This window comes from Lepidochelys olivacea, assembly GCF_965140295.1.
Source record: "Lepidochelys olivacea isolate rLepOli2 genome assembly, chromosome: 1".
Classification (NCBI taxonomy): Eukaryota; Metazoa; Chordata; order Testudines; family Cheloniidae; genus Lepidochelys; species Lepidochelys olivacea.
In genome coordinates this window covers 341,393,114-341,415,816 of record NC_140411.1, presented here as the reverse complement: position 1 = coordinate 341,415,816, position 22,703 = coordinate 341,393,114, and the positions used below count along the sequence as shown (strand labels likewise).

Genomic DNA, 22,703 nt, shown 5'->3' with positions numbered 1-22,703 from the left:
GCTAAAAATTTTAATCAAAAGTACAAAGGAAACAGCCCCTTAGGTTTTTTAAGTTACTGCACATTGGCCCAGAGCACTGTAGTTACAATACTATACGTTGTAATGATCTGGAGAATGCTGTAGTAGTGGTGTTTTTTTCTTTTTTAGAAGCAACAAAAAAGAAGAAATGGATCTGAAAGAATTAAACAGACACCTCTTCCCCATTCAAGCTTCTGAGGAGATACATCCAAGTTTGCTTTTTATTCTACAAAAACAGCAGCCTTGTCAGAAATCAGGCTGCTTTGAATTGTAGCTTAAATTAACAAATATGTTGGAGGTTTTAAAAACAAAACTAAGCCAAATTTGTAAAGCTTCTGAACAGCTTGAAGGGGGAGGGGGAAAGTTACTTTTAAAAAGTCCCTGCTTTAAAGTGTCAGAAAATCTAAACTGCCTAAAATAAGGGGGAAAGCAGAGACCCTAAACAATCTTTAGAAGAGAATATGAAACCTCAGAGGCAGAAGAAATACACAGAAGGAGAAGACTCCATGCAGCTTGCAGTAATCTGTAAATGATTGCTGGCAAAGTCTAGAGGCTTCAAGCTTGATCTGTGTTTGTTCCAAAAGAAAGCCAAGGAGGACGGTGTTAATAAAGAGAGATTTAACTGAGAGCAATGTTTGGAATAAAGTGGGCTACAAAAAGGTCAAATTTGATCAGTTGGAGCAGATTACAAGGGCTTTAAAAGGTAGTGGTGGAGAAATGAAACTGGGACCGTGAAGCAATATAGCACAAGATTGATTTTGGGGGTGGAGAGAAGCTGGGACAAGTGCTTATCAGCTTGAGAAGTAGGAAGAGCTGTGCTAGGGCTGTTTTCATTCCCACGCTGAGTAGAGTACTCTGCTGCTTTTTGTGGTTAGCCTTCTCTGCAGTGTTTTTATTATTATTTAAATACAATGGTTTCTATAATCTCTGAACTGGATCCACTGAAAGGCTGGAAAGTTTTAAGGTAGGCCTATGTTTTCTTCCTTTTGGTACAGTGGTTCACCCCCAAATTAACTGAAACTTGAGTTATAATTGAAATGTGAGCCCTGGGCTTAAGTAACAAGGAGTTTCTAGTAATTAGATCCCTTTAAGATACAGAAACCCTTTAAGCAGATGTTTAGAGAGACTCCAGGGAGCATTTAAAATATACTTCTCGGTGTTACAGTGCAGCAAGGAAGTACTGATCATTTTTTTTAAAATGGAGATTACTCTGTAAATTAAATTTAATAGTAAGTCTAACACCAGTTGATACTGCAAGAGAATTAACTCTTTGCTTGCATTGTATTGCTTCCTAGGGGACCATTTAGGAAACTTCTGAATAGTTAAAGAGGGGGTAAGAGCTGATCAGTAAAGGATGAATATTCTTTTAGGGAAAAGAAACAGAAATGTGCTGCTGTTGTGTATTTTGGGCTGTTGAATCTTTAGGTCATCTGTTGTTTCTCTAATGCATACATTTGAAAATTGCTAGAGATTGTTGCTTTATCCCTGAAATGTATTTTAAAATAATAGTGAAAGACAGAGAAAATTTAAGTGCTAAAAGTGACTAAGATTGTATTTGACCTGATGCAGAGGTTGCAAAAAATTCATTTGAAAGCTCTGAAGTACTAACTGATCAGGCTTACTGTATTCTAACTGCATGTCTTGTCCGTTAAGAGTATTGAATTGTAAAAGTTGGAAGATAGAATTACAGTAACTTACTTTTTAGGAAAATAGTTGGTGATATCAGACTAAATTAAATCTGACTGACAAGTTTGTTTCCTAACTTTTGTACACTCTCCCAATACATAGAGGTAGCACATAACACTATTGGATGTGTGCCACATTTGTAAAAGGAGCACAGCACAGATATGTTTAACAGTCAGGTATATTTTACCTTTTTGGCATATACATTTTAAAGTGCTTAGATATGTTTGTTCATGTTTTGAATTTCATCTTCTGCAGCTTAAAATAGAACATCACTAATCTATCTTTAATGTATTGCTTCCCTGAATCTTTTCTCTCATATTTGCAAGGTGTTGTGCATTATCAAAAATGAAATGTCTCTTTGGCCCTTATCTGGATCAGGGGGTATAGGTCATAGCTGAATTTACAGCAAGCTTGCTTTTCTAACATCTGGGCTTGTCAGTATTTAGAAAGCTTCAACTTATTTTTCCCCTAAGTAAAATGCCACAATTCCTTTTAAAAATGTTTTTTTTTTTTTTTTTTTTTTTTGTTCAGCGTAATTGTCTGCTTGCTTACAACAATAGTAATACTGGATATACAGTCTGCATAAAATAAGAGAATATGTTATGGTGTAGCATAAAGATTTTATTGGCATGGGTTTTGGATGACCATGTTACTTGCCAGGGAATGAAACAATGAGCGATTTATGCAAGACATCCCAAATGAGTGCCAATAAAATATTTGTCATAACACCGTAGCATCTGTATATGTCACGTGAATTACAGAAAAGCTCTTTCAGAAAAGTTTCAGAGAGTAAATTTTACTGGGACTACTTTTGTATCCCTATGCTAGTAAAGCCAGAGTGTACTGGGTTTGCACTGAACTGGGCCATGAGACAATGGACTTCAGCACAGAGAGAATGCCACTGACCTAGACCTGAAGCATGCCTGATGAGTGGAAGAAACATTTCTTTGGCAAATTGTTTTTTTTTTTTTTTTAAAATGTGACTGTTTGAAGCTGCCCAGTGCTTTGGAAAGTTTGCCTCAGTCCCAGGGCTGGTAGACAGAGGGCAGGTGAGAAGGTCACTGGCTCTGTGGATGAGGGGAAAGCAATGGACGTGTTGTTCCTTGACTTTAGCAAAGCTTTTGACACAGTCTCCCACAGTATTCTTGCCAGCAAGTTAAAGAAGTATGGGCTGGATGAATGGACTATAAGGTGGATAGAAAGTTGGCTAGATTGTCGGGCTCAACGGGTAGTGATCAATGGCTCCATGTCTAGTTGGCAGCCGGTATCAAGTGGAGTGCCCCAAGGGTCGGTCCTGGGGCTGGTTTTGTTCAATATCTTGATAAATGATCTGGAGGATGGTGTGGATTGCACTCTCAGCAAGTTTGCAGATGACACTAAACTGGGAGGAGAGGTAGATACTCTGGAGGGTAGGGATAGGATACAGAGGGACCTAGAAAAATTAGAGGATTGGGCCAAAAGAAATCTGATGAGGTTCAACAAGGACAAGTGCAGAGTTCTGCACTTAGGATGGAAGAATCCCATGCACCGCTACAGACTTGGGACCGAATGGCTAGGCAGCAGTTCTGCAGAAAAGGACCTAGAAGTAGATGAGAAGCTGGATATGAGTCAACAGTGCCAATGGCATTTTGGGCTGTATAAGTAGGGGCATTGCCAGCAGATCGAGGGACGTGATCGTTCCCCTCTATTTGATGGTGAGGCCTCATCTGGAGTACTGTGTCCGGTTTTAGGCCACACACTACAAGAAGGATGTGGAAAAATTGGAAAGCGTCCAGCGGAGGGCAACAAAAATGATTAGGGGACTGAAACACGTGATTTATGAGGAGAGGCTGAGGGAACTGGGATTGTTTAGTCTGCAGAAGAGAATAATGAAGGGGGGATTTGATAGCTGCTTTCAACTACCTGAATGGGGGTTCCAAAGAGGATGGATCTAGACTATTCTCAGTGGTAGCTGATGACAGAACGAGGAGTAATGGTCTTAAGTTGCAGTGAGGGAGGTTTAGGTTGGATATTAGGAAAAACTTTTTCACTAGGAGGGTGGTGAGGCACTGGAATGCGTTACCTAGGGAGGTGGTGGAATCTCCTTCCTTTTGAGGTTTTTAAGGTCAGGCTTGACAAAGCCCTAGCTGGGATGATTTAGTTGGGGATTGGTCCTGCTTTGAGCAGGGGGTTGGACTAGATGACCTCCTGAGGTCCCTTCCAACCCTGATATTCTATGGTTCTATGATGATTCTATGATTCATGATAATTTATATTACGGTTGTGCAACTTCTCACATGGATATCACCTGTAATTTAGATTGTGGTGCATGTACATGCTAAAATATTTTCCAAACAGAGAAGACGCAACTAAAGATGACCCAGATAGATAACTTTGTATGCTGTACCCTTTTAGCGGAGGGATAAAACGATAAAGCTTATTAGCTACATGTTTATTTCTTGGTTAGTCCTACTTGATTAAGTTTAACATACTATATCCATCTCCCCTTTCCCCTGACAGTTCAGCCTGTCATCTTCCTCATATCAATTTCCAACTTAAGCTTCAGTGCCCTTCCCGCTCAACATTTAAGTCTCTCCTTTCATATATCTGCGAAGTCATTGTGGTACCAAGAGAAATGAGTCTTTGGGACAGATTTAAATGTGGCGAGGGGAGTGGCTTCTGAGACCAGCTCATCATTACCTTCTATGAGCAAAAGTAGCATGCCGGAAAACACACAGTTATGGAAGAAACAGACCAATAGGGCAATGAAGCCAGCATTGGTTTAGAATGGCAGAGACAATATAGTAAGGCAGAAGGAAGGGAAAGAGTTAGGGCCTTCAAGAATTTTCTGCAAGCCTTCAACTTTACAAGGTGAAGCCAAAAGAGCTAGTAGAGAGATTCAAAGAGGTACCTGTCTATATACACATGTAGACACTGAATGAATGCCTTCTGCTCTGCATGGACCAGCTGAGCTTGGATCCACCTTTTGGGCCTTCACTTCGCTATGAATAAGAGGGGTGTCCTTAATTTATTACAGGTTTCAGAGTAACAGCCGTGTTAGTCTGTATTCGCAAAAAAGAAAAGGAGTACTTGTGGCACCTTAGAGACTAACCAATTTATTTGAGCATGAGCTTTCTTATTAGATTATTTTGAGGTGAAATCCTAGAGAAGACAAGGCAAGTAAGCAGTCTGAGTTAAAGCCTATAGGAGAGCCTTGTCTTTGACACGTGTGAAAACTACAATATGCCTTGAATTCCACAGGATTTTAACGGGAGTTAGTTCAAGTTCAGAATATACTTGTTTTCGGAGTGAAGACGAGGCTTTGATGTGATTTGTAACCTCTTTCAATCTTTCCTGCAGGACTGAACCCCCCTTTTTTTTTCTAAAGCAGCCGAACCCCACCCTTCACAATTTAAACAGTGGTGAAGACCTATTTTGCCAAAACGCTTTTTCCTCCACACATTGTCCAAATCTCATTGTAAATGAGGTTCAGGGATAAAGTTCTTAGAACTTATGAAAATTTACATTTGGCTAGTGAGAGACCAGGAGAAAGTATGATTCCAGTCTGTTGTTCGGTTATTTGTGAGTGCAACACCAACAATTCCTTACAGTATTTTTCCCCCCAGGTTGATTGCCCACGTATTAAGATAGGTCTGGTTGCTGCATGGTGTTCTGCTTATAAAATGGGAAAAGAGGGTTGGACTGTGGTATGTTTGGTTGCCAGTTTCAGTTGCTGGCATGGGATTTTCCTGGATTTTGTTTTCTTTACCATTTAACTGAAACAGCCCAAGTATTACTGTGTGTGTACTCTACCTAATAATCTGCCAGAATGAAACCTCCCATATAAAAAACGAGTAATAAACAGAGATAGCTTTGATTAATGGGGAAATGGATGGTAGTTACTGATTATTTTACTTCTGCCACTGTATCTCATTGGTACTAATGAGCATGGTGGCAAGGGCTGCTGTACCCTATCCAGGATGTAGATAGACCATTTCAATACTATATGGTCACCCAATATGTAACAGCTTTTGGAAGAGAATTTTACAAGCTATATTTTACTCTGAGGCCTTAGGGAACCTCTTCCAACCCCCTTAAAAGAGGCCTGACTGTGAAACACAATCCTGGATTCCATCACTACTCTGAAATACAGATAATGGAATTTGGATGTTAATATAGAATCCAATTTCCCTTGTAATAGCCACAATATGTTTGTTAGGAGAAAAATAAATATGTGAGGAGAAGGCGTGTACATTTTGATGTTGACTGAAAACACACTGAGGAAATTGCTTTCCAGTTAACTCATTCAAAAATACAGATCATATAGTACACTAAAGTCAAGGGAGGCCTGCGAAGGTCAGAGTTGGTTACACAAATGATTGATGCTGGGAGGAACTTAGAATTTATGCACAAGAGTTCTCTGAGGTTTCATTTTCAAAGAATATTAAGTGCAAAATGGTACACGAGCAAATAGATCAACATAGGTGTTAGAGACAGATTAAACCAGTGAAGTCATCAGGTCCATTTCTCTGTCAGTGCAGGATTGGTCCATACATTGTATTTTTTTCAAACTTGCTCAGTATACCTTTAAATGGGGTTTCCACCATTTCCACAGTCTTATCAGAAATCTTCTTCCTTTATTTTTGTGTCAAGGCTGCTAACAAAGTCACTGTGCACCTTGTTCACTTAGACACAAGTTGCTAAATTTTCTAAGTGCTGCATTGGGGATTAGCCACCTGACTCCAGTTAACAACATGATCTCCCATTGAAGGCAATTCCACCATGTTTGTAGGCAGTATATTCCACTGCCTAAATGTTGTTGTAAAATTATTCTGAACCCTGAAATTAAACTTTACTACTGCAATTTAAGCATAGTACGGTTCTGCACTTACTAATTGACTGGCTCCTGGTCCCCCTGAAGTCCTTAGGAGCTTTACTATAGAAAGGAAAGATAGTCTTGTAGCTTAGGCAGTAGACTGGGACTTGGGAGGAGAGGGTTTCAATTTGCAGCTTGCCACAGACTTGTGTGTGACTTCAGTTAAGTCACTTAATCTTTCTGTGTCACGGTTCCCCATCTGTAAAAACAGGGATGATAATAGCCTGTCTTGTCTATTTAAATCAATGGTTTTCAACCTGGAGGGCTGCAGACTATGCGTAAGATTTCCAAAGGGGTCTGCACCTCCATTCAAAGTTTTTTCATGGGTCCGCAAATGGAAAAAAACAGTTGAAACCCACTGGTTTAGATTGTAAGCTCTTCAGTGTAGCTGTCTCCCTGAGTTTGTACACCACCTCACACAATGGGGACCACATCTTGGTTTGGGGCCTCTAGGTGCTACCATAATACAAATAATTAATTTATTTCATTGGGACCAATGGGGACAGGTCATCTCTGGCTCATTTATAACATCTTTTTTCTTAATCCAGTGTCTTGTCTTTTTAGACTGAACATTCTTGGAGTTTCCTACCATTTTGGTTGGTTGAACTCTGTAATTTGAGGTCCGTAGAACCTTCTGTTCTAAAGCGCAGTGCCTGGAACTGAACGCTGCAGTTGTGGCTTCACCAATGGTGAATTGCCTTGCTTGTTTTTCCTGTAATCCTCTTGTTTCATACAACTTGGTATAACATTTTGCAAACTCAGTGTAGCTTTTTGCAACCTCAGTTACATTCTTGACTCTTACACTTTATCAGCTACTGTGTAACCCAAGTTCCTTCTTTATTGTGTAGTCATTCTCGTCTCCGTAGTTATTATTCCCTGGTTCTATATTTGTGTATTTGAATTATTCCTTCTATGCTTATACTTATTGTTCCTCATTTTCTAAACTCCAGCCCATTTTTCCTCTTTATTGCATTTTAATCCTATCTTTTGTGAGATCTCTCCTTGCTTTATCATCCATGAACTTGATATGCATACCCCTCTTCGAACCCTCTCCAACTCATTGGTACTGTAATCCGTTGGTCAGGGCATTTACCTCCCCTCTCTGATCCATAGAGGATGTGAGTCTGTTACCATCCCCAACTATGGAGCAGGAATCTTTCGCTTCAGCTCTACATATGCTGAAAAAGAAACACCATTTAATGGTGCAGGATCAAGCCCTAAAGTTAAAGGGAGTTTTGCCATTGATTCCAATGGGAGCGGGATTAGACCCTTTTTGTCTAGGTGCATCTGATTTTATTCATGTTTACATAGAGAATAACCCTTTTATTTAATGGCTAGTCATCAAGATTGCACCAGCAATTTGAAAGGGAAATTGGATCTTAGCTCCCAATAGAGTTCATGCTATCACTGCCTCTGGGGCTCCTAAACATACCTCATGTATCGGGTGTTTTAAAAAAATATTTCCATGTGCAATATAACGCCAAAGCACCCTACAAGTTCTTAACTCCTTCCAACCTTCATTTCAAACTCCCCCAGTTGAACACTCTGCTAGGCTATCAGTATGCACTGTATTTTCCAGGAACAAAATGTTTCCTGTGAATTGTACTTAATATAACTTTTAATGCTGTTTCCTTGGCTGTGACAAAGCATCTTTTGTTATGAGTGGGAAAACCAAGTGAATGGATTCCACAGTTCTTCTGTACAAGCACATTCACCCCAGCATATGGGTCATAGAATAAAGACGGGAGTGGGGCTGGACTGAGAAGTCCCCTTCTATAAAACATTGATAGCACATCACTGCCTTGCATGCTTTGGACTGCCAATAGAGGATAGCATTCTCATGACTTGACATTATCTTCTCATTCACACTTTGAGCTCTGAAAGATCCCCCTCTCCAGGTCACCTGTTTAACTGTTAAGATAGCATATTGGTGTAAATAGTTTTGAACAGAAGATTTCGTTTTGATTGAAACTCTGAATTTGATCTTGAATTGTGGTTTCGGTATACAGTCTTAGGAACAAAAAGGCTTTTAAAATATACAGAAAGGCAGATGAAAAGGTTAAGTTAAGTTAAATTAAGAGAGTTGTCAGTCTTACAGGCTCCAGAGAGGAACTTTTACTTCCAAGTGAGGAACGGTCGTGTGGAAGGTCGTTCTCTAGTTTGCAGCTAATGCACGTTGATTCAGTGGTCTGTCTGCACACAATAGGTTTAAAACTTGCACAGACAGCTTTACATGGCACCCCAACATTCTACTTCCCATGGCATTTATATTGCAAGAGGAAGATGAATCCTGGATGAATTCCAATCTGGGTGATCACATTCTACCACCTGTACCACTAAATTCCCCCGTAAGTTTTAATAGGATGACGTTAACAACATTTCCTGTCCCAGACTCTTGTGCCTTACTGCTCTAGCAAATAGTTGCTACATTTCACCCAGTCGTGGTTCCATGTCATTGGTGGATTAACATCGTTTGTATTCCAGTTGGTAGCGCCTTCAGGAGGAGAAGTGCTGCATAAGTTAACTTTATTGTGTATTTTGAGATTGGATGTACTCTAGATTGCACTGAAAGTGGAGGTGTCAGGCATATTTGCTAATGGTCCCTGTTTACTGACCTAAAGGACAGCCTTAGTTCTTGAACCCGATCCTGCAGGCTTTGAGCGCATGTGCCAAAAGCTGGCACTGTTCATTACTAGAGGTCTAGCAGCCCTGGGGTCTTCAGTATAGAAATTGTCCCCGGCACTGGTTTACAATTTTGGCAACTAGGGTCAAAACTTGCCCAAACACTCTAATTGATCTTTTAAAATTAAAGGGTTCGTATGGACCTGAGGAGTGTCAGAGGCCAGGGAGGAATTTATTTGGGTGAAAAGGGAATAAAGGAAGGGCCGCGAGGCTTGCACTATGCAGAGGGGTGGCATTAGGCGCTGATCCCACAGCGTTCATGCACATGTAACTCCCATTGAAGTCCATGGGAATTTTTCATGTGGAAGCACTGCTGGACTTAGGTGCTCAGCTGGTGTAAACTGGCAAAGCTCCAATGACATCAGTGAAGCTATGTTGACTTGCTACACCACCTGAGATAAACTGTTTTTAAAAAGAACTGTATATCTTTCTTTTAATATAGGAAGTTTCTGTATCTAAAGGTGGCGGAAACTGTAGCCAGAGCACTTACTACATAAACTATTTCAAGCCTGTTGATGTCCAGTTTTATGCTGCATCTCCCCTGCAATGTGGACTCCAAAACTCTCCTGGGGATAAGGTTATATTAAGCTTTAATTCATTAGTTAAATAGTTTTTCTTATTTAAAAACTAGGTAAAAATAGATGACCCTGTCTTTTGCTTGTGCTCTCCAGGTCATCTTTTAAATAGACTCTCAAAATCAGCATAATCCACTGACCATCCCAGGCTTGTTAGACTGGGATGGTAGCTACACAAACTGCATATAAATTCAAATATTGGAAACTGGAGAAACAGAATTTGAAGTCCTTGATGTGATATTTTCATAGTGTGTGAAATATTTTAAGTGTTTTACACCCCTTTTGGTGGTGATTGTCATGATTTTGCAACCACTATTTTTTTCCTCCCTGCACAAAAATAGTATATTATTTTAACCTTCAGTAACCGGGTTCCCACACACTGCTTTGGGACTGCAGGGACTCAGAATGCTGATCCCACAACCGTACAGCGAGAATTGAAACTACATGTGTAGGCAGCAAGCTGCTCCGCTAGCCATCTTGATCCGTAATTCCTCTTGCTAATGAGAGTTTAGACTCTGGGAGCAGTTAAAACAAGTGAGACTCTAGAGGGTTGCTGCACAATGCCTTAATGTCAGGTAGACCACTGCTTTACCTGGAGATCTTTGGGACTTGATATATTTTGATCAGAGGGATTAATTGGATGCAATCTTAAATACAAGAAAAGCAAGGTGCTTACTTTGACTTCTAACAGTTCTACATACCCCCAAAAGTATTCTCAGCAACATTAATCCTGCCTAGTGATAGCAATCAAAATGTTTCTAGGGTAACAAGTGTTTTCAAAACACTTATTTAATTATTCCATTCCTTTTACTTCAGTAGTCGTTGGGTGGGGGGGAGTGGCGCTTCTCTCTCTCTCTCTCTCTCTCTCTCTCTCTCACTTATACAAAACTCACGAGAAAGAGATTCCAGAAAATGCACAGCAACACAATTTCTATATTATTTTATAGCACTGAAAGTGTGCTAGGCATTTTACAGAACAAACAAAGAAATGAACGCTGTGTGGAAGAGTTTATGATATAATTTGTTGATGTGATGTTTGTTACCCCCACTCAATCATAATAGGCATGAACAGGATGAGAGAAGAAAAGGAGGACTTGTGGCACCTTAGAGACTAACCAATTTATTTGAGCATAAGCTTTCATGAGCAACAGCTCACTTCATCACTACATCCGATGAAGTGAGCTGTAGCTCACGAAAGCTTATGCTCAAATAAATTGGTTAGTCTCTAAGGTGCCACAAGTACTCCTTTTCTTCTCTCATCCTAACACGGCTGTTACTCTGAAACCTGTCAGGATGAGAGAAGAAACAAGTTACAGCCATAATATCATTCAGTAACTTAGTTTAGATACATGTGCATCATAGCAGTAATATTAGTTTGGAATTGTGTTATAATTACACATCTTTGCTTGCAGGCATTGTGGAAGAAATGAGTCTCTGAATGAGGGACTTGAGTAAACTGACAGTTAACCAGAGAAGTGCACATGTTAAGTGTTAGTGAACAAAAAGAATTACGTACTGTACAGAAAAACCTGACATGAATATACTAAGTATTCAAACAAATCCTATTTGGACTAATTCACTGCCTTGTTTTCCTATTCAACTCTGCAGGTGACTACATATTACAAAATTGGGTCTAGTCTATTTGAGTTTCAGGTTATGGATTAAGCTAAGCAGATACTATGAAAATAGAGACTATAGAAACATGAAAGATTAAGCTTCATTGATTAAAATGAGCCATGAACACAATCAGTCTATGATTTTGACGTGAGATAATGTTGGAGTTTGGATTTCAGTATAATTAAAACACATGACAAACTGGAGGAAAGAGGACTAGTTCTCCATATTTTGTATCTGTTTCTGCATTCTGCAGCCACAGACAAGCCACACAGGATGTTTGCATGTATCTACCCTATACAGTGAAAGTGGGAAGAGGAAGTAGAACTAGTTCAGCAATAGGGTGTTGTGGGGGATGGGTATTTTTAAAGATTCTCTGGAGGCTAGAAGCTGAGACTGTTAATTTTGACTAAAATGTGCCTTTAAGAGAGGAAGTTTGATGGTTAAAGTCTGTCTGATGGCTGCTTAGCAAATCCTAAAAACGTAAGTGCTGCTGTACTGTAACAAACCAATTTTCCATATATGGGAGTGTGGCATTCTGTCTCTGGTATAGGCCAATTCTGAATGCCTTCAGAAAGATGATAGAGAGAGCAACTTTTAACAGAGGGCTTCCAAAGATGGTTGGTTGATGATTAGAAGCATAGAAAGACTTCCATATGAGGAGACAGTGAAAGGTTAGGACTGTTTAGTGTAAAGGGAAAAGGACTTAAAATAATGGACACTGTTCTATTCACCCTTGGTAATAATACAAGGACAAGGAGATATGCAACAGATTTAAAACTGATAAAGAAAACAGTGTTTATACTCACAGGCCAATTAGTTCATGGAATTCAGCGGCAGTAGATATCATTGATGCTAAGGATTTTTAAGAAAGGATTTATATGGATAATGAAAACATCCACTAGACAGGATAAAAAATAATTGGAAGTGATATAAACCCTCATTGCTTTAACCAGCCACAAACTTTTTGAGGTTAGGAAGAAACTTCCCATCTTTGGTAGGTTGTCCATAACTTGGCCATTATAACACTTTCTTGTTACATGTTAGATACTGGAATATCAGATTAGATCAATCATTGGTCTGGTCATATATGGCAATTCCTACATTCCTATGATGGGACTAAAACCATACAAACTTAATGTAATTGTACAATACAATATGAGGGGAGATTTCTTCTTGATGCCAGCCCATGATCACTTTATGCTATGAAGAGAGAGAACACTGACAACATTTGCCTTACCTTGTGTTACTGAAGATGACATTCTTAGTAAATTTCTGTTTTTAAAGTAATGTCTCAACATACCCTGTGGCAGTGAGTTCCACTGATTAATTTTAAGTTGCATTAAAGCGTCATTCCCTGTAGCCATTTTAACTTCAGTTTTCTTTGAACTACAGGTGCTCTCAGGTAGGTAAATAACACTTTTTTTTAACATTTGGGAATTTGTCCCTTGTGGGGGATATTTACATTGGTGAAACTTTTTTCTTCTTTATTAAATCTACATAGAAGAAAATATTACTGCTGCACTTTATGATGACACTGTGTAAATCTCAGTGTTACAAATGTGCCAACCTAACAAAATCTGGTAGAATAATGTAGCATTCATTATATTTCAGCTGCAAGGCTGTTCATTTTTAACCTTGATTGGGTGGCAGCTAGCCATACCAACAGCTTGCACATGGTTGATATATTACAACACAGTTGTTCATAAACACAATTCTTATTTCATTTCGGGGAGTTTGATCTCTGATGCAGTGCTGGTCATAGATAATTTCTCAGCACACCCCTGAGGTTGGGTATTGGAGCTTTCAAAATCACACAACCTTTTCTATGTTTGCAGTACAAACTTTCCCAAACCATAAGACCCAACTTTTCCCCTTCGGGGTGTGTTGAAAATATATAAGTTAATCTGTGCACGCATTACAGTTTTTATCTTGAAATGTCTGTTGTTGCCTTGGCCCAGTTTTGGTTCCTGTTTGTTCTAGTTTGAGGCAGTCACTGAAAGACCCATATATCCAAGCAGAATTTCTTGCAGGGAGCATTTGCTTTTGAAAATACTATGTTGTTTTCCTTTTTGTGTGATTCTTTCCCCCCCTCACCACATTAGAAAGGCATAATGCAGCCTAATTGACTTTTTCAGGTTTCTAGATAAGCCTAAATACACACCTCTAAACTTCAGTGAGTTTGGATACATTAGGATCAAAGTCTGGATAGCAGCTTTGTAACTAGCTCCCATTCCTATGCTAAATGAAATAAAACCCCTACCTCTGAACAGCCCTGAAGTTTGAAGAAAGTCTTCTAGATCTAGATCTGGAATTCATGTCTGATTTCTACAAATGTTGGAGATGGACAAACCAGCTCGAATAAAATAGAACAGACTCCAAACCTCCACCAGCCCCCAACTGGAAGTGAGTCCAAACTTTTTTATGATTGGAGAATTTAATTTTAAGTTGTTTTTTTCCTGCACTTCCTGTTTCTAGCTGGGAGAGGAAGAACCAAATATATTGCAAGAGGTACTGCAGTGTTGGCAAGTCTCATGATTTTAGTCTTTCAAGATTTACAAGATTTTCAAGATTACAGCCCCAGATCCTGGAGACAAGTGACTATGTTGGAATCTTTCTTGTTTCGTAACTTTTTAGGCATTGTGGGTCGGAAAAGAAAGTAGTGTGAAAATGTGACTCAGGTACACCCTGAAGGCCCCCAATTAGCAGGCAAATACAAGGAACCCAAAATTTTAATTTTTTAAATAAAAATATTATGATTTTTGCTGCCTGACTCATAATTTTTGAACATTAGAAGTTGTCAGTTCTGGACTGTTAGTGTAGCATTTCAGGTTGAGCCAGAAATAGGAAATAATGTAATCTTGCAAGAGACCCACTTCACACAAGATTTCCAGCCCCATTAAGTTTGGAGAGGTAGTTTGGATTGGACAACTATCTGAACTGAGTCTCAGAAACTTCCGATCTACGCTTCTTCCATTGTGGTATTTTTATTTTTCGCTGTACATGATAATCACTTATGATCCAAAGTAACAACGTTTATTAAATCTGAATGGAATAATCTGCCTTGTCGTTAAGTTTCATGGTAAAGAATTTTGAAGTACATACAGGAGACATAAAGCAAAAATTGCTACCTAACTTCAGCAAAAGATGTCCGAGATGTTTAGGCTGTGCTGATTGATGAGCTGCAAATGTGCTTAGGAAAGAATGACGGTCATCTTAAAAAGTATGACTTGTGCTGGCAATAAATATAAAAGCACAGTTCAAGATAATGAATTCAAAGATTTATTGTTTTTTGTATAGCTCTTTTGTGAACAATTAACAATCCAATATTCTTATCCTCATGACTATACTCTGAGACACTGTATTTGTGCTTTTGTTTGTCCAAGAAGAATCTAAACCAAGCCAAGGCTTGTGTAATCACAGAATGCTGGGTGGAGTCCTTTCTGTTTAGTTTTGTTTGTCCTGGAGACAGTGCTGGGCAAAAGTGTTAGTGTGTTTTTGTCTTTTTTTTAAAACCACAAGTACAAAAATTATAATTTTCAGGGCCATGTTTTCAAATGAGCTCCATACCTATTGGCTCCCATGAGACAACTGAATAGAATGGCCAGACATTCAAAAATGCTACATACCCATTATCTCCTACTATCTGGATCCATAACAATCAGGCCCTTAATTTACATAATGAGCCAAACATGACTCCCTCACCTTTTCAATGAGAACTGCCCAAAGTTGCAGGGTTTGTGGAGCTGGGGGATTAAGGCCCAGTCTGGTCCTGAACACTTCCTACAACATGCCAACTCAACCCAAAACTAGTCATGAGTTAGACACAGATGTGCCAAATAGTTTCAGCCAAAGCCACTTTTTTCTTACTAGATTCACATGGGTACGTGGGTACCATTCACAAAGTGAGGAGGGGGAGGGAAGGTGGATGTGAAACCTTTGATGTGAAACTGACTTTTTGTTTTGTGGGGCTTTTGATTGAGGCTAATCTCTTGTTCTGTATATAATATCTTACTTGTACTTTTAACGTGATATTTTAGTTGGCAGATGATCATGTTTGCTTCTTTGGAGCAGATTCGGTTTGAATGCTTTGCTTAAGTTTCCCGGTCTTCTCCAAAATTGCAGTTCTTTATGTGGGAATCTTGCCAACATTTTAAACAGGTGATAGTAAGATTTTTGTTTTTCACATGCAGCTTGCATAAGGTTAAAGTTAATATTTCAGGGCATGATTAAATGTTTGGTGTTTGGGGGGAAGGGTGGGTGTGGCTGTAACTAGTTTATGAGTTATGTTCGCTGCTCATTGGGATTCTCATGAAATGTAACATGGACTCAACAGGTTATCTGGCAGAGGGAAAGTTTTAATCCCTAATACTGACACACATAAATCAAGAGACTAGTGCCTGTCCTTTATCCTTTGAAGAAATATTACAGAGAGTAGCATAGTTTTTTCACTAAGTGTTCATGTACATATTTATAAACAAGACTTTTTATTTCTGGACCATTTCAAATCAGGTGACTTTGCAACAAGGCACTTTGAGAAGTGGGGAAATAAATGTATATAATTTTTATGGACTCTTCAAACCATCTGATTCATAAACATATTTAAGCAACAATTTTTATTACTCTGTTTTAATCAGTGCAGTTTGTGATATTTTAAATAGCATTTCAAGCATTCCAAACTATCACTTTAGCTTTCAAAATGCCAAAATCTTGTATAACAGAATTACATTTTCTTAAAGTTCCAAGATATACCAGGAAGATGCACTGTGGGAGAAGTTCTATTTGTTTCTTTTCAACAATTCTGTTAATATTCCAGAAGGTACTGATTTCCCTTTTCTTCCCATTGAAAGCCATTGCATTACATCTAATCTAGGCAGGACATAATTTCTGTTCAGAAGTACACTGCCTATATTTCATAAAAGGCCTGCTTTAATGTAACAGATGCCCACCCCTGGATATATATGGGTACTTGTTCAGGTGATGCGATGTAGCACTTTTCAAAGCACAAAACAAATACTGGCTATTAAATTGAGTAGATAAAAGAAAAAAAACTGCACACTCTAAGATCATATGGAATTATAGTAAAAAGCCTAAACAGCATTTATAGTAGATTGTTGGGCTGTGAGTAGAAGTGTAATCATAGGTATTTTACAGTGGTAGTTGTGGATGTCACTTTAATGCCAGTCTGTTGTCCAAAAGTATAAAATAAACAGGTGATATTAATTTAAACTGTTAATCTGCGAAGAGTGGCCAAGATGAATCATTTCCCCTTTTTGTCTCTTCATTTAGGTCCTTGAAGAGATCCTTTTTATATTATGCAAACTAATTCACCCCCATTAATATTTGTAAATCTACAAACACGCTTATAATCGGTTCTTAACTTTCTCTCATATACTCATGTATCTTCTCAAAAATTACCCAACACTAGGGTGGGTTCTTGGCAGCAGTGGGAAGGCAGCTAATAGAAGGATGGTGGCAGTGTGTGAACTCAGTGAGTTTCTGCTCATACCTATTTTTTTGGCCCACCAGTTTTGAAGTGTCTTGACTAAGGTCACACACACAAATCAGTGGGAGAGCCAGGAGTAAAACCCAGGTGTCTTCCTTTTCAGTTCCATACTGCCGCCCATTGCTGTAATATCTGAAGCCCGCATCCACAATGGGACTAGGCGCCTCGGCTCCCTATACAATGAATGGGGAGAGAAAGGCGCCTCAAAATACCATCCACAAAGGTCAGCAGTCATTAGGCTAGAGAGAGAGAGTGTGAGTGAGAACAAATCTGTAGTCCGGTGGGTAGGGCATCCAGCTGGGAGGTGGGAGACCCTAGGTCCATTCTCCCCCTCCCGCAATCACTTTAATTAATCCACAGTAAACGGCTTAGAGTGCATTCCACAAAAGCCAGCATGCTGGGTGGTGAACAGTCTCACTCCACAGAAAGCTAAAGAGGTAGTACTCTGAAACCTGACTTCTGTCCCAGTGGTTAGAACATTCCTGAACAGAGGGCTTCCCTTTTCCCTTCAGTCAGAGGGGAGTACTTTAAACCCAGGTCTCCTGCAGCCCAGGTGAGTGCTCTATAATTTCTTTATCCCAGGAGACCCAAGTTCAAGTCCTGCCCCCCAATTTGAAGGGAAGAAAGGATCTGAATAGGTGTCTCCCATATCTGAGGGAGATGGAAACACCCCTGAGCTACGGGATATTCTGATGCGGGGCTCCCTCAGTCTCTCCTATTTAAAGCTGTTCCATCATGGATGGATAAATACTCCATTGGAGCAGAAGGGATTGGGGTCCTGGGGATCCCACCTGCCATAGGTGCCCTAAACTCTGGATTATTGAGTCATTCTATTTCTGATTCTTTAATTGTCCAAATATTGTCAAAGTAGGGATAAAAAACAAGCTTATATTGTTTCAGGTTCAGTTTCCGTGATCCACTGGGACTTTCAAAGGAGCCTTAAGGCAGATCGGGGTTGAAATCATATTGAATTTCAAAAAAACAACAAGGAGACTGGTGGCACCTTAAAGACTAACAGATTTATTTGGGCATAAGCCTTTCTTTAAGGTGCTACCGGACTTCTTCTTGTTTTTGTGGATACAGACTAAAACCGCTACCGCTTGATGATTTAATTTCAATGGGATTTGGGAGCTTAACTCCCATTTGTGCTTTTTTGCTGCGCAACTGTCCTGTAACTTTTTCCTCCCCTCCTTCTGACATCATCAGACCTGTATCTCCATTAGGAATGGGCCAAAATTGGACTGAGTCAGACACCACTAGGTTGCATTTAGAGTAAGTGCATCAACCTTTCAAAAAGGAGTCTTATTAGAATAGGTCAGTTATAACTACTATGTATTTGCAGGTACAGATGTGGTTGCAATTGCAAGTATTTCCATATAGTGTTAGTGTTAGTAACTTCTGTCATATAGTAGCAAACCTAGGGGAACCTGTGTGCCTGTGTAATTCGCTTGGCCAGATAATGTATGATAAATGGAAGTTTTCCTGACAAATTAAAGCTGCTTGGCCTAATATGCTACATCTTAGTATTTTGTTGATCATTATGGATATGCATTTTTCTAAAAAGACCTCAAACTTAAATAAGATAAGGGCAAGTAACGGTCAGGAGGTCAGACTAGATGATTATTAGGAACAGTAGGACAATGGAACAGACTGCCTAGGGAGGTTGTGGAAGCTCCTTCACTGGAGGTTTTCAAAAGGAGGTTGGACAGCCATCTGTCTTCGATTGCTTAGACACAACAATCCTGCATCTTGGCAGGGGGTTAGACTAGATGACCCTGGCAGTCCCTTCTAACCCTGTGATTCTATGACCTTAAACCTTCAAGTCTATGAGTTTGTGACTGAATCCTTCCTTGGCAGCAAGTATGCAAATACTTCTTATATTTCGATCAAAATCCCCACCATTATCATGGAACTAAGAAGTTAATCTTGTTAGCCGTCAGTCCAGCATGGCTAATATTGCACCTTGTGTGACATGCTGAAGGGCAATGCCAGTCATGATTTGTGAATTTCACACTTTTTATTTGATTTTTTTCCCCCCATCATTTCATGGATCGTTTTTGTGTTTCTTGTACTATTGCAGTCATTTTCCACCATCTCTACTCTGTGGGTCACTTTGTGAGGAAAAAGATTCTTTCATGGAGTATCATCGCAACTCTGAATTCTCCAACTGCTTGTGTCCCAAAATATTTCTTCCCAGTGCAAAAATGGGTCACTACACGTTGGTTGGTGTTAAGCCCAACTGATGATGATCAATTCATTGTGGATGCTTTAAAACAGACACTGACTATGTGCCCCCTATGTGTTCCTTATGCCCTAAACCAGTGGTGGGCAGCCATTCCCATTGCCCACCACTGCCCTAAACAATGGTGTCCAGACACTGTTAGAAATTGGTGCACCGTCTCATGTAGCTGTAAAAGGCCATACAAAACAATAAGTCCTACAAGTATATTTCTGTTGGTTAACATGATTCAAGGCATATTCCTTGTGGAATGATTAGAATACTCCTTTAATAATAAAAATCATGGTCATTCCCTCCTGAACTTCTTTTTCCTGAGCAAGGCCTCCTTTGGTTTTTATTTCCTTTTTCTGTACAACTTGTCTAGTTTAAGAGCTTCAAAATTGGTGATAACTGCAGGTCATGACAGGCATTGTGCAAGTTCTTGCCAATGGCTATGCTAGTACTTTCCCACTCTTACCTGCAGCAGCCCTGGTATTCAAATCATGGACCCCAAGCAGAAATTGTCAATTAGTTTGAGCCTTGTGGTTGTCTTTGAATAAATGTTCCTTAGCAGGTAGATTTTTAGTTCCTAGCTTCTGTTTTTCCCTGGGTTTCTATGTAAACTAAAATGAAGTGCCTTCCTGGCAAAAAAAAAAAAATCTATCCAAGTGAAAACCAGATAAAGCAGCTACTCTTGCTGAACTCAAGAAAGAAATAAGAGTGCTTGATGAATACCTTGAGGCCAAAACGGTGATTCTCTTGCTGGCTTCTCTTGGAATAAAATTGTAAGAAGCAAAATCTAAGTTATTTCAACTTAAACAACACAGAGGATTGTGCTAGAAGAGGCAGAATAGTCTCTTTTATCGAGTCTGCGTTGTGCTAGAAGAGGCAGAATAGTCTCTTTTATCGAGTCTGCATTTGATCAAGTGGAACAGGGAGAATTGGGATCCTTTACATAGTTAAAGTTGGAAGTTATTGGTAAATGGACATAGGACCCCTGAAGAGATGCAAAGTTGTGCATTCTATCCTATAACGCTGTGTTTGTGAGTGCTGATTCAGTTAATATGTTTAGTGTGTGGCGTTTAAAGGAATATGGCATGGTATGAGTCAGTTTCTCCATGTCTATATCCTCGAAACCAGAGCCAATTGGCATGCTGTGAATGGACAACCAGGAGGGCTGCTAAAGACTCGAAAGGACCATGGTGATCTTCCAGAGGCAATCAGATGAAATTGGAGTCTGACCATCTTTAGGACACATTGCAAAACCCTCCGCTTTTTTGATTAAACCTTTTCCACCAGAAGTGACACTCACAGTATGAAAAAAGAAAAGGAGGACTTGTGGCACCTTAGAGACTAACAAATTTATTTGAGCATAAGTTTCGTGAGCTACAGCTCACTTCATCGGATGCATTCAGTGGAAAAAGGTGTTTCAAATACTCGTTTTCTTTTTGCCAATACAGACTAACATGGCTGCTACTCTGAAACCTGTCACAATATGAACAGCCCCTTCTGTTCCCAAACCTCGACCCCAGGCAGAGCTTGGAAACTGAAAAGGGGAGAAATGTTAGAGACTCCATGAAGTCCACTAGGGCTTTTGCTATTAGTGCTATTGGATTGGTTTTTGGTTTTGCTTTTCTTACATGAAAGGCCTTCAGATAGTTTGGTGATGGGTGATTGTGTAAAACCCTAAGATGGAGGGAACACTCTCATCTCACCCCTAGAGATGGTCTCTCCACATTGTGGTTTAGACAGAGGCCAAAAAGTGTGGGGAAGCTTTGCCTAGCTGCTGTCTGAATTCTGTGGTTGGGCTTCATCCTCCCTGGCACTTTTCAGAAGCTCTAATTTACTTTATCCCTTTTTTTAAAGGCAGAGAGAGAAGAAGCTGCTTATCACAGCTTTCTGCTATTAAATGTGACATTTCTTAGACCTTCTAGGTGTCTTCGCCAGCAGCAGCCACACGGAACCAATGATGTATTTAGCTTTGTGTTTGGGGAGAGCTTTTCACACGTGTACTGTTGCAGGTTAACGTGCTGATCGGATAATTCTGCAGCCATTCAGAAACAAGACTTTTTTGAGAGATGTGAGTTTCCCCATCCCCCTTTTCCTCAATGGGCCATAACCATGAAATCTAATTATGATCATGTGTATTTTGAAACTGTGGGATATAAATTATGGGCATAGCTACCATTTGGTCCTCCATTCCAACTCCTGACCAACATATTGACAAAAGTGATGCCATGTGTGACACTGGTGTTCCCAGCCTACTGCCAGGAAATGGTAAGCTAATGATGAGAAAGCTATGGAATATTTGGCTGTCAGCTTCGTAAATCATAACAAGAACCCTAAATTCAATCCGAAATTTGCGTCTGGCTATTGAAGCTGGAATTCTCCCAAGAACTGGTGGGGAAGGGGATTGTGTGTGTGGTTTCTGATGCTTGGTCTTTCCAAGGTTGTGAAATACTACAGGAAAAACTACCTAACTGAAGATCAGCTCTTCTTGTCCTTGACAAGCTGGGGTCTGCATAAATATACAGTATCCACAAAAAATATTCAATTTTGGGAGGAAGTTCAAGATTTATTTTATTGAATATTTTTGTAAATGTTATACCTATACAACATAGCCATCATTGTGCTTGGCACTGTGCATATGCTTATTAAGGTACTGCCCTTCCCTCAACGACTTTACAGGCTAAAGACACAAGATGTCGAGGAAAGGAAATATTCCTATTTTACAGATGGGGTACTGAAGCACAGAGAGGCACTTTCCCAAGGTTACACAGGAAATCTGTGGCAGTTCCGGGAATCAAACCCAGGTTTTCAGAGTGCGAACCCCTAAGGCTTTCTTTCCTCTTCAAATTCTAAATTTCTCCAAACCCTGGACCACTTTCCTTGCTGTCTGCCCAAAGATTTAAAACATGGGATGGAGAAGAAAGGATCTTTCTGTTTACTCTTTAAAAGTCGTGTTTTAATATTTAATAGTCCATTTCTTAGCCATTAATAATAAAGTAGAAGGGCAGAAAGTATCTGCTGACATTGCTCTTCTATATACAGTTGGTGTCACAAAACGTCATCACTCTTAACCAGTGGGAAGCTCAAATGCCAGTTTATATATACACATTTGAAATTTATTTACTTTTTTTTTGTGTGTAAAAGTAAATAAAATTTAAAAGCTGACTGGGTAATTTGTGGTAGAAAAGGTTCCTTCTTTGCATGATTCTGAGAATGTTGCAGCAAGTAAAATGGAGGTAGCACTTGCTTATGCTTCCCATGAAATTACAAAGCAGTTCCTTGTTTGTATTTCTTTTGTCATTATGAGACCGTGTAGGCCACCAGCTGATACTGAAAGCAATTGTCTTTTGTTCATGAAGATTCTGGCCTGGTTAAAGTGAATTACTACATTATTGGGAGTAACATTTTATGTTATCGCCATCTTTAGGCCATGCTGAACATCTTAATTCTCCCAGAATAATCTCTGATTTTCCTTTCATCTCCACTAGTTCTTTCATCACAAGGGTGTGAATTGAAAACAACAAAACACTCCACAATCTT

The 22,703-nt window shown here is 39.5% G+C and overlaps 1 protein-coding gene across 6 annotated transcripts in view; it reads left to right on the top strand.

Moving 5' to 3' along the window:
- Positions 1–22,703, top strand: part of CELF2 (CUGBP Elav-like family member 2) — a 701,166-nt gene that overhangs the window by 239,520 nt on the left and 438,943 nt on the right. The window contains exon 1 of one of the 6 annotated variants that reach the window (XM_084628174.1): positions 488–982. The exons of 1 other annotated variant lie outside the window; for it this stretch is intronic. In XM_084628174.1, coding sequence (XP_084484300.1) covers positions 930–982 — 53 coding nt within the window. In that variant the 5' untranslated portion in view covers positions 488–929. Of the gene's footprint in view, positions 1–487; positions 983–22,703 lie in introns of those variants that run through there. 4 more of the 6 variants (XM_084628177.1, XM_084628172.1, XM_084628168.1 and 1 more) reach the window with 4 other exon arrangements.